This window comes from Ascaphus truei, unplaced genomic scaffold, assembly GCF_040206685.1.
Source record: "Ascaphus truei isolate aAscTru1 unplaced genomic scaffold, aAscTru1.hap1 HAP1_SCAFFOLD_2719, whole genome shotgun sequence".
NCBI classification, from domain to species: domain Eukaryota; kingdom Metazoa; phylum Chordata; class Amphibia; order Anura; family Ascaphidae; genus Ascaphus; species Ascaphus truei.
The window spans coordinates 20,001-32,913 of NW_027455663.1; the positions used below are offsets into that span (position 1 = coordinate 20,001).

General features: G+C 43.1%; 1 protein-coding gene across 1 annotated transcript in view; it reads right to left on the reverse strand.

Annotated features, from left to right (window-relative positions):
- LOC142481493 (C3 and PZP-like alpha-2-macroglobulin domain-containing protein 8) overlaps window positions 1–12,178 on the reverse strand; it is a gene marked incomplete at both ends in the record, with an annotated part of 29,816 nt that extends 17,638 nt beyond the window's left edge. The window contains 6 exons of the mRNA XM_075582906.1: window positions 5,499–5,561; window positions 6,738–6,880; window positions 7,864–8,025; window positions 9,031–9,180; window positions 11,004–11,176; window positions 11,986–12,178. Of these exons, the coding sequence (XP_075439021.1) occupies window positions 5,499–5,561; window positions 6,738–6,880; window positions 7,864–8,025; window positions 9,031–9,180; window positions 11,004–11,176; window positions 11,986–12,178 (884 nt within the window). The remainder of the gene's footprint in view (window positions 1–5,498; window positions 5,562–6,737; window positions 6,881–7,863; window positions 8,026–9,030; window positions 9,181–11,003; window positions 11,177–11,985) is intronic.
- Between the last annotated feature and the right edge of the window lie 735 nt (window positions 12,179–12,913).

A 12,913-nucleotide genomic window follows, 5' to 3' on the forward strand; every position in this document is an offset into this window, starting at 1 on the left:
GCCTCACGCCTCCATCGGCATTTCATTTACACGCCTGGGGGAAGAGCGCGGGGCCTCTACCACCACCGCGCCCCCACCTAGAAAATCACTTGCGCACCCCTGCTCTATGCCTGGGGTGGGCAACTCCAGTCCTCGAGGGCCACCAACAGGTCACGTTTTCAGGCTATCCCTGCTTATAGCCTGAAAACCTGACCTGTTGGTGGCCCTTGAGGACTGGAGCTGCCCACCCCTGCTCTATGCCTTGAATACAAACAGTAGTACTGTGCCCAGAAGGGGTTAAACACCAGTGTTGCATAGGTAGGCAAAGGCATTAAAGGGACCACACATTACTAAGCAATGCAGAGAAGGGGATAACAGGGTGAGTGCCCCACTCTTATCATCACCGCCCCAATTGACATGGCACTGCATTAAAAGGAAGTCTGCTGCCTGACACATCTACACTTGGAAGTCACATTGCAAGGGTACTGGGTGACGCAGGGTACTGGGTGACGCAGGGTACTGGGTGACGCAGGGTACTGGGTGACGCAGAATACCACTACTTTATTTTTTATTTTTGCAGACTTCCTTTCCAGGTTTAAAATTAATATACGGTATTGCTGCTATTTAATAAAAAAAATGTAATCCCTGCTGAATATAATGAAGTATGACTTGCAGCCTGGCTTAACCAGTGCCCCACAGAGCTGACAATCTACACCTTCAGTGACATACGGAAGGCAAAGCAAAACTTGGCCCCTCTGGCAGTGTAGGGGTTAACTGCCCTAACCCGGCCAAAAATGTGCTTGGCACGGGATTTATTTTGGCGGATTTTGCTTCCACTGGAAAGAAAATATTAACACGTTTAGAAGAAGGGAAAATAAAAGAAGAAGGTTTGGGAAGTCCGAATATAGAATTCCTATCAGGCTCGGGGCCGTCGCCGGTGAGCGGTTTGGTTTAACCGTTTCTGTGCAGAGTCGCTGGGCGATGCGGCCGGCCCCAGCAGAGAAGCAGCAGGTGCGGGCTCAGCCAGGACCCGGGGGCGAGAGGTGAAGACGTGAAGCAGGGCTCATCACCAAATGCATTTCCAAAGGCGTCAGGACCGTAAACAAAATAGGAGTAGAAGCCGCGGTCTAGGATGACTTGCCGCAGCCACTCCTCTGCCGCCGATGGCAGCTCGCCGCCGTCCGTCTCGCCGCAAAGGTAACCCTCTAACGTTACCCCAAAAGCCCCTAAACTTAACTCCTTACCCTAACCCATCGTTAACCGCTTACCTTAACCCCATAAAACTTAACCCCCAATGCCAATGCTGATCTTCACCCTAAAAACCTTAACCTCTTACCCTAAAACCCCTAACCTTAACCTCTTACCCTAAAACCCCTAACCTTAACCTCTTACCCTAAAACCCCTAACCTTAACCTCTTACCCTAAAAAGTTAGGCCTTATCCTAAAACCCCGAGAGTCCTTACCCTAACCGCTAATCTTAACTCCTTACCCTAAAAACCCTAACCCATTACCCTAAAAAGCTTAACCGCTTACCCTAAAACCCCTAAAGTTAACTCCTTAATAATTTACCTTAGTGGCGAGAAGTCCTATGCGGTTGATTGGCGCTAGCGGTTTGGATGCGGCGAGACGGCCGTTGGCGAGTTGGCTGTGGCAAGTTGGCCCATTCCGCAGAAGCAGGACCATTTCAACCAATGGGGAAAAGGGGGCCGTCTCCCAGGGACCACCACCACCGTCAGGTCCCCACCGCACCCGCAGGGAGAGAGAGTGATGGGGCCAGAGGTGGGAGTTTCTATATTTTCAATCTTTAAGTATCGACTGAAAATCAAAAGTGGAAAAAGCCCCCGGAACCAATCGCCCCACAAGTACGCAGATTAAAGTGGGTGACGTATGAATATTCATTGATATATCATTTCGTTTATCATAGTGTATGGTATTTTCTTAAAAGTAAGGGGGCCCCACTAGTTTATTCGTCACCTGGTGCCCACCCAAAAGATAGGGGACAGGGAGAGAAAGAGGACCGTCAGGGAGAAGGGACACGGGGGAATGTAACAGAGAAGGGACAGAATGAACATAAGAGACACAGACAGGGGGCAGTGACAGGCAGTGTTGTAATTTGGGGACTTGACCGCCTTACTGGGTATTCTGGCACTGGATGGAGATGGCATGTTTAAGGGTTTGGAGAACGGGGAACTGAAGGTGTTATAGAGTTTTACAGCAGAGCCTGCTGTGAAAGAAAAGGGTTAATGACAAATTATTTCACCATCTCCCTCTCCTTTCCTTTCATTTGCCCTCAGCCCACAGCAGACTGTCAGCTCCTCAGCAGACAGCAGATTGTCAGCTCCTCAGCACACAGCAGACTGTCAGCGACTGAGGCCCGCAGCAGACTCTCCAGAGCCTCCCTGTGGCTACAGAGTCCTGAAACGTTAATCCGGCTGGAGCAGAAGTCAGCAGGTTATCTGTGGCTGGCATTCTCCCCCCTATACCTCTGCCAAACACACCGGCTCTGCCAAGTGCCACTTCCGCTCTCACAGAGAATCACAGAATTCCTTCCCTGAAATCGGCCCAAAACAGGTTTCCCTTATATAGCGCGGTCTATAGAATTTTGAAGACACAACAAGTCCCTGCCCCGAAGAGCTCACAATCTAATTTTTGAGGGTGAAATGAATGACCATATTGACTAAGTGGTGCTATACCTTCACTTATATGGAATGGATGGTGTCATACACCATAGCACCGCTATGGGCCAAGGTGACATGCCCAAGTCACCAAAGGATAGGACACTGGGATGCAGTCCAGGATCACCCACTTCAAAGGCAGGGTTCTTACCACGAAGCTGCGTTATACAGCTCCGGTCGTGCAGGCGACAGTAACATGTATAGTTCTTAATGTCCATACTGACCAAATCCCCTATCATTATTAGTCTTTCTTTTTATATAGTGCCAGCCATAAACATGAATGTAAACATATGGAAAAGGGAATCCTGCCCCATAGAGCTGACACTTTAACGGTATAATAGTAAACATACAGGCACAGCCTCCTTAACCCCTTCACTTCCAGGGCGGCAGAAAAACATTGAGGAGCAATATATCACCACGCAGATGTAGCATTGGGTATTTTTGTCTTGTGTTGTATACATTTGGCCACGCTCAGTAGCACTCCTTTTGACACAAATATATATATATGATGTGGCGGGTTCTAGGGTTAGAGCTTGCAGGGATTGTGTGTTCATTAATAACACTCAGAGCAAAAAAATAAAACGCAGAGCAACATAATAACATGCAGAGCAACATAATAACATGCAGAGATATAATAACACGCAGAGCGATACAATAACATGCAGAGCGATATAATAACATGCAGAGATATAATAACATGCAGAGCGATATAATAACACGCAGAGCGATACAATAATATGCAGAGCGATATAATAACACGCAGAGCGATATAATAACACGCAGAGCGATATAATAACATGCAGAGCGATATAACATGCAGAGCGATATAATAACATGCAGAGCGATATAATAACATGCAGAGCGATATAATAACATGCAGAGATATAATAACATGCAGAGCGATATAATAACACGCAGAGCGATACAATAACACGCAGAGCGATACAATAATATGCAGAGCGATATAATAACACGCAGAGCGATATAATAACACGCAGAGCGATATAATAACATGCAGAGCGATATAACATGCAGAGCGATATAATAACATGCAGAGTGATATAATAACATGCAGAGCGATATAATAACATGCAGAGATATAATAACATGCAGAGCGATATAATAACACGCAGAGCGATACAATAACATGCAGAGCGATATAATAACACGCAGAGTGATATAATAACACGCAGAGTGATATAATAACATGCAGAGCGATATAATAACATGCAGAGCGATATAATAACATGCAGAGCGATATAATAACATGCAGAGCGATATAATAACACGCAGAGCGATATAATAACACGCAGAGCGATATAATAACATGCAGAGCGATATAATAACATGCAGAGCAATATAATAACACGCAGAGCGATATAATAACACGCAGAGCGATATCATAACACGCAGAGAGATATAATAACATGCAGAGGTATAATAACATGCAGAGCGATATAATAACATGCAGAGAGATATAATACCATGCAGAGAGATATAATAACATGGAGAGATATAATAACACGCAGAGCGATATAATAACACGCAGAGCGATATAATAACACGCAGAGCGATATAATAACACGCAGAGCGATATAATAACACGCAGAGCGATATAATAACACGCAGAGCGATATAATAACATGCAGAGAGATATAATAACATGCAGAGAGATATAATAACATGCAGAGCGATATAATATGCAGAGCAATATAATAACATGCACAGCGATATAATAACATGCAGAGCGATATAATAACATGCAGAGCAGTATAATAACATGCAGTGCGATATAATAACATGCAGTGCGATATAATAACACGCAGAGCCATATAATAACACGCAGAGCAGTATAATAACACGCAGAGCAGAGAGGTATAACACGCAGAGCGATATAATAACACACAGAGCGATATAATAACACGCAGAGCGATATAATAACATGCAGAGAGATATAATAACACGCAGAGCGATATAATAACATGCAGAGAGATATAATAACATGCAGAGAGATATAATAACATGCAGAGAGATATAATAACATGCAGAGCGATATAATAATATGCAGAGCAATATAATAACATGCACAGCGATATAATAACATGCAGAGCGATATAATAACATGCAGAGCAGTATAATAACATGCAGTGCGATATAATAACATGCAGTGCGATATAATAACACGCTGAGCCATATAATAACACGCAGAGCAGTATAATAACACGCAGAGCAGAGAGGTATAACACGCAGAGTGATATAATAACATGCAGAGTGATATAATAACATGCAGAGAGATATAATAACATGCAGAGCGATATAATAATATGCAGAGCGATATAATAGCACGCAGAGCGATATCATAATATGCAGAGCGATATAACATGCAGAGCGATATAATAATATGCAGAGCGATATAATAACATGCAGAGCAGTATAATAACATGCAGAGCAGTATAATAACATGCAGTGCGATATAACACGCAGAGCCATATAATAACACGCAGTGCGATATAATAACACGCAGAGCCATATAATAACACGCAGAGTGATATAATAACATGCAGAGCAGTATAATAACATGTAGAGCAATATAATAACACGCGGAGCAGAGAGGTATAACACGCAGAGTGATATCATAACACGCAGAGAGGTATAATAACATGCAGAGCCATATAATAACACGCAGAGCAATGTAATCACATGCAGAGCAATGTAATCACATGCAGAGCAATGTAATCACATGCAGAGCAATGCGTTGTTGGCCTCTCTGGTGGGGAAGATGCCTTTCTTACAATGCTAAAGTAGGAGAATGTTCTGCTTGTGTGTGTTAGTAAGTGGGTTTACCTGACATTGAAGCAGTGCCATACCCACGTCTCAGGAAAGTACGTCCGCTTTCTCTTTTCAGTTCTGCAAAATAATAAAAAATGATAAATAATAATTTATTTAACAAAGAAGCGCCAGCATCTTCTAGAAGTCAGTTTCTCCTATTCTTTTATGGCAGTCACTATGTATTTATCCGAACTTTGCTGTGATATTTTCTCATTTCTATTTGATGGCGTCTGCCTCAGACTAGCAGATTTAGGATCACAGAAGCAAGAAGTCTGGACATACATGTGGGATCTAAGCACGTGCATCTGTATTTGTACAGCACCATCCATGTACATATTGCTTCACAGTAGCAATAATAGGAATAAGCTCTTCAAACATCATTAACTATACATTAGGACAAACTTGCAGAGACAGTAGAAGGGTGTTATGGTATGCAAGGGGTGACAGTACGCAATGCGCATATGCAAAAGTTACAGCATGCAAGGCACATATGCAAGGGGTTATGGTACGCAACACGTGTACGCAAATGGTTACAGTATGCAATGTGTGTACATAAGGGGTTACAGTATGCAATGTGTGTATGCAAGGGGTTACAGTATGCAATGTGTGTATGCAAGGGGTTACAGTATGCAATGTGTGTATGCAAGGGGTTACAGTACGCAATGTGTGTATGCAAGGGGTTACAGTATGCAATGTGTGTATGCAAGGGGTTACAGTACGCAATGTGTGTATGCAAGGGGTTACAGTATGCAATGTGTGTATGCAAGGGGTTACAGTACGCAATGTGTGTATGCAAGGGGTTACAGTATGCAATGTGTGTATGCAAGGGGTTACAGTACGCAATGTGTGTATGCAAGGGGTTACAGTACGCAGTGTGTATGCAAGGGGTTTCAGTACACAAAGCAGGTATGCAAGGGGTTTCAGTGCGCAATGAGCGTACACAGAGTTACAGTAAGCACGTGTGGAAGGGACGAGCTACTAAAATACTTTGTTAGAGGTTTTTGAGACAGGCCTCAGAGGAGGACAGAGCCTGTGCCTGTCGGATAATGAGGGGAAGGGCATTACAGATATGTGGGGCAATCAGTGGGAAAGGTTTTAGGCAGGAAAGGGCTTTAGATATAAAAGGAGTAGACAGAAGACATCCTCCAGCAGAACGCACGATTCCTGTACAGCGAGAAGTGGGTTTGGGTTTGATCTGGTGAAGAACCAGTTTTGCTCAGGTGATTGAATTATGTTTCAGCCCCTGCCCCTTACCGTGGGGCAATCCTGGAGTGGGAAGAACCCACCAGTGTCCCAGTGTGTGGCTGGAACGCTGGCACGGCCTCGTCTGTGAACATGCCGCCATTTTGCCGGTGGTTAAGGCTCACAACGTCCGTCATCACGACCAGTCCCGTCTCCTGGATAAAAAAAATCCCCCAGGAGAGGCACGTAAAGCCTGTGTCCTGTCCCATGGGAGCGTGAGGGGGGACGGGCTATACCCAACTATTACTTAGTGCTGGGGGCAGATACCAGGCACAGGAGTTACATATATATATACACATGTATATATACACACACATACACACACACACACACAGTTGCCAACCTGTCTAAGACATGCAAATGAGCACACAGTAATATTTCCATTTGCTATATGCTTTGCTGCGGAGGGTTTTTGTCACTTTTTTTACCCACCATAACTTAACTAAGTATATATATATATATTTATTTTTTATTTTTTTATTATTATTATTTTTTAAGTTGGCACATTCTGTCTGTGAGTGGGTTTACTGGCTTTGCATCTCATCCCAGGCTATGTTTAAAAGCTGTGTTTAAAGCAGTATGCATTGGCTTAAGGGTTTAACCATGCAATGTGTGTGGTCTTGAGACAAAAGGTGGCACTGTGTGCTCATTTGTATGTCATTTCCCAGAATCCCTTGCTGCAGTGGAAGCACTGTATGCTAGAAAATAATGGTGAAGGGCAGGGTTGCAGACCTGTCTAAGACGTGTGAATGTGCTCACAAGTAATATTTTTATATGATACATATATATATATATATGACATATATATATATATAGAGAGATATATATATATATATATATATATATATATATATATATAGAGAGAGAGAGAGAGAGAGAGAGAGAGAGAGAGAGAGATATATATATAGAGAGAGAGAGAGAGAGAGAGAGAGAGAGAGAGAGAGAGAGAGAGAGAGAGAGAGAGAGAGAGAGAGAGAGAGAGAGAGAGAGAGAGAGAGAGAGAGAGAGAGAGAGAGGCATATATTATAAACAATTCATTAAGTAAAATAATTCTCAATTGATGAATAGTCTAATAAATTATTATTTATAAGAAATCATTGTGTCTTCTCTACCCTCCTTCCTGTCTTCTCTCTCTCACCGTGAAGGCGAAACGCGCGTCTTTCGTGATGTCCCAGTGCCAGGGGAACACGGAGGAGCGACGGCGCCTCCCTGAGCTCAGTCCCGGCCACCAGAAGTGCCCTTCGTCTTTCCCCGTACCGTAAGCGTCCGACACGTCGTATTCCGACAGCTCCCGAAATATCTGCCAGAGCACAGGATTGGAAGGATTTAGATACTGATCTCTGAATTGGTAACGTGCTTTACGTTTAGAATCCAATGCCAGCTGTGCGCAGGAGCATGAAAACACGCAGAGAAGCCTTAATGTCTAGTGCCTGTTCTAAACAATGTATCAAGGTTTGCGCTCCAGTGTTGCCCCATGTGCCTGATGCAATAGGAGGAGTTATAGGGGGCAGTTATATGGGGCAATAGGAGGAGTTATAGAGAGCAGTTATATGGGGCAATAGGAGGAGTTATAGGGAGCAGTTATATGGGGCAATAGGAGGAGTTATAGGGAGCAGTTATATGGGGCAATAGGAGGAGTTATAGGGAGCAGTTATATGGGGCAATAGGAGGAGTTATAGGGAGCAGTTATGAGATGCATCATATTCTGCATCTCTGTCACTGGTCTCCCTCTTTCTTCTTATTTAAAGCTGCCCTGGTTACCGCTCTGCTATATATATATTATATATATATATATATAATAGTTATTGAGGCAAAAAGTGACACTGTGTGCTCATTTGCATGTCATTTCCCAGAATCCCTTGCTGCAGTGGAAGTGCTGTATGCTGGGTGATAATGGGGAAAGGCGGGGTTGCAGACCTGCCTAAGACATGCAGATGAGCATACAGTTATATTTGCAAATATATATATATATATATATTTTTTTTTTTAAATAGATGTATAGGTACTCCACAAAATTTTGGTCGTTTAATTTAGTCAACGTTTTGGTTCTCAATGGGACCTTTCTCAAGATTGAGAAAAATCCCATTGAAAACAGAAATGTTGGATAAATTAAATGACCAAAATGGAGTGGAGCGCCTATACGCTTATTTTGTTTTCTATACTATATGCATACAGTATATAAAGCACCCCGTTTTCCTATATACTTATCTTTGAGTCACTCTTTCATGTTATTACTATACTGTATATATATGCGTGTCCTTATAATATATATATATTATATACTATATAGACACGGGAAACCGACCTGTTCCCGTGTGATCTGGAAGCCGCTGCGCAGGAGGTACACGCTCTTATCCACGGTGGACACGCACACGCAGCTCCCTCTGGCGGCCTTCACCTTCACATCCATGACATCCCCTGGTCTGGAGTCATTAGAGGAGAGAACCAGTGACACCTGTGCAGCGACAAAAAGTAGTACTGAGTATCCAGCCACAGACGTCATTATATCATTATATATCAGGCTGTTAAACCAACATTAACCAATCAGGATGCTCCAAATCTGCAAAAGCCCCTCTTGTCTTGTCAATAGGGGCTAATAAATGTGTAATGGAATTATTATTGGTGCCATATGGTAGTATAGGAGGAAGTGCTCACACGGTGTAATCCTATATCAGAGCTGATTTTCTTACCGAATGTTTGGATGAAACGGACCATTGTCATAATCCCTCCCTAACGGTTAGTGCCTTTACGTTTGGGAATAGAGTCCGCAAAGAGAAGTTGGGAAGAGACCGTGCTTTGGTACCCGATACAAAATGGGATGATCTAAAACCGTATTTAAATGCAGAATTCAGACATTTAAGGGGTAATTCTATATACTGCACAGCAGCCGTTTGGTTAGTTTTTGGACAAAAAGTCCAGTTGAGTTCAAAGGAGATTTGTCTGCAGACCAGCTGCTTTGGAAATAAAACAATCAGGTCCTTCATTTCCTCTAGGGCAGGGGGCTCAACTCCAGTCCTCAAGCCTCCCCAACAGGTCAGGTTTTCAGGATATCCCAGCATCAGCACAGGTGGATCAATCAGTCCCTGCTTCATCACAGGTGGCTCAATCATTCCCTGCTTCAGCACAGATGGCTCAATCATTCCCTGCTTCAGCACAGATGGCTAAATCAGTCCCTGCTTCGGCACAGGTGGCTCAATCTTCGACTGAGTCTCTGATTGAGCCACCTGTGCGCTGGGATATCCTGACCTGTTGGAGGGGTGGGGGGGCTTGAAGACTGGAGTTGAGCACCCCTGTTCTATGGAATCTGCAAAGATGTGTTATTTTAACACCGTGTGTTCCCACGGCAAAATGCAACAACTCAGTGACTCTTGGGGAATGCCTTCTTTTCTCTAACCTGTGATTTTACCCCCACAATGGAGCAGCGTTTCCATCGGAGACCCAGGCTTTGGGAGATGCAATATTTTATCATGCTAGCATCCAACAGATAACCATGAGGCTTTATATCCAGCAAAATACAATTTGTGTGGTAGATGCCCATTGCTCATTGTCAGACATGGCCAGATTATTTAAAAAGGAAATGGATTACGAGGACAGATAGGATATTATGTTTAATCTGAACAAAATTTCCAAACCATCGAACATAATCCAACTAGGAGGAGATATAGGGAGCGATTCTATAGGGTAATAGGAGGAGTTATAGGGAGCAGTTGTATGGAGTTTAGGAGAAGTTACAGAGAGCGGTTATATGGAGAAATAGGAGGGGATATTGGGAGTGGTTATATGGGACATAAGGAGGAGTTATAGGGAGCGGTTATATGGGGCATAAGGAGGCGTTATATAGGGCAATAGGAGGAGTTATAGGAAGCAGTTATATGGGGCATAAGGAGGAGTTATAGGGAGCGGTTATATGGGGCATAAGGAGGAGTTATAGGGAGAAGTTATATGGGGCATAAGGATGAGTTATAGGGAGCGGTTATATGGGGCATAAGGATGAGTTATAGGGAGAAGTTATATGGGGCATAAGGATGAGTTATAGGGAGCGGTTATATGGGGCATAAGGATGAGTTATAGGGAGCGGTTATATGGAGCAATAGGAGGAGTTATAGGGAGCAGTTATATGGGGCATAAGGCGGAGTTATAGGGAGCGGTTATATGGAGCAATAGGAGGAGTTATAGGGAGCAGTTATATGGGACATAAGGAGGAGTTATAGGGAGGGGTTATATTGGGCATAAGGAGGAGTTATAGGGAGCGGCTATATCAGAGAGTCCGGACATTACCTGGTTTTCGAAGGCTGGTTTTATCGGTATCTGCACACTGTCGGTTACCCCCTCTCCGTTTTCCCGCACATAATAAACCAGCAGGCGGCTCAGGGGGGCCATGTTGTGAGTGACGGGGAAATGCACATAAGTCAGCCACACGTCGGGGTCCGCAGCGGGGGGCTGTGTGGGAGCTGGGAGGGGAAACAACGAGACAGCACGCCGACATTTAACAAGCAGACATTTAACTTCTTCTAAGGCCATTTTATATAAAAGGTGTAATAATTTATATACATGTCTTCTTTATAAAAAAAAAAAGCCTCAGCCATTTTTCTCGTTATATTTAAAGAAAATGTTCTCTGTTATAAAAATATATATATATAACAAAAAGCTTATATTTATTATATTTTATTGTCTGATGCCGTCTTATTGTTTTGAATATATATATACAGTATATAACCAAGCTGAGTTCCTGATCCCAGAGTGGATAAAAAGCTGATACTAATCTAAATTGCTGTAAGTGCATATCTCACCAAATTGTTATTCTGATAATCTGACGTACTACCCTATGATGGTTCTTTTTCTCTTTTTTTCTTTCTCTCCCTGGTTTTTTTTGCGCCTAGGTCACTCTTTCTTTTATATATATATATATATATATATATATATATATATATATATATAATCTGTTATGTTGTTAGTTAGGCTAAATTAAAAATAAAACAGAATTATGAATGGATAATGGATGTGAAATAATGTTCAGTGGTCAGGAAGCAGTATATGTGGACAGGACACATCACACGCTGTAGGAGGCCTCTATCTGCATGTGACATTATGTTCAATGGTCAGGGAGCAGTATACGGGAGCAGATTGTAGGAGTTCTGGATTAACTGGTTGTTACCTCATGTTCAAAGCCCAGGGAGAAGTATACATAAACAGCACACATTTGAGAAGGTGGGCGATATGGAGTAACTGGATCTGTCAGGTATCCTTCTCGGGAGCTCACCTGTCCCCGCCGCCTGGGTCACCCGGCCGTCCTTGTCGAATGTCACCGAGGCGGCTCTCTTGCTCCTCTGCAGGGTCACATTCCTTGGCTGCCAACCAGACAGCACAATGTTCCCCCGGGATGCCACCTCGTAGTGCAGGGCAAAATCACATGGGCAGGTGGACATCAAGGCAATCCAGGTCTCCTCCCCCACCTGTGACCAGGAGAGGGGACATGTGATGACAGGACTGCCACCCTCTGCTACACTTGTACTGCCCTCACCCCTTGCAATTTGGCATCATATAGAGGCGTTACTATGAACTGAAAGCACTCATCCATGTAACACCTTCCCTATAATTTCAACCTATTCTTTGCTTTAGACTTCATAGAGGTAACTGGAAAGAACAATTATTAAAATCAGATGTAATACGTATTAATCATATGTATCAGGAGAAAGACTACTTCAGTAAGAATGACCAAATAATTAACAGTCCTCTTTTATTTTTATTTATTTATTTTAGAAAATCACGGCTGCAGACAATTTTAGACTTCCAAATAATGTTTTCTGATCAATATTGTAATTGCTGATATCTTCGTATGCCATAAAATAAAGTAATTTTCCTGTAATGAAACAATGACAAACCTCATCACAAAGTGATCTGCTCAAGTGACCCTGGTAGGAATTGAACGCTCAACCGTTATATGTAAAACCGGATCTAAAACCGATAATTAGGGATGATGTTTATGAAGGGAATGATGAAAATGTAGAGACCGTGTGGTAGAAATTAGCAGTGGAGGTAAAGTACAAAGAAAATGTTTGTAGGGATATGCTATAAACCACCAAATATCTGACAGAGGAAGCCAAAATACTTTTGCAACTGGAGAACTTGGTCATGTTTGCATGCTCTTTCTCCTTGAGAAAGTGCCCAAGAGGCGTGAAACGCGTGGG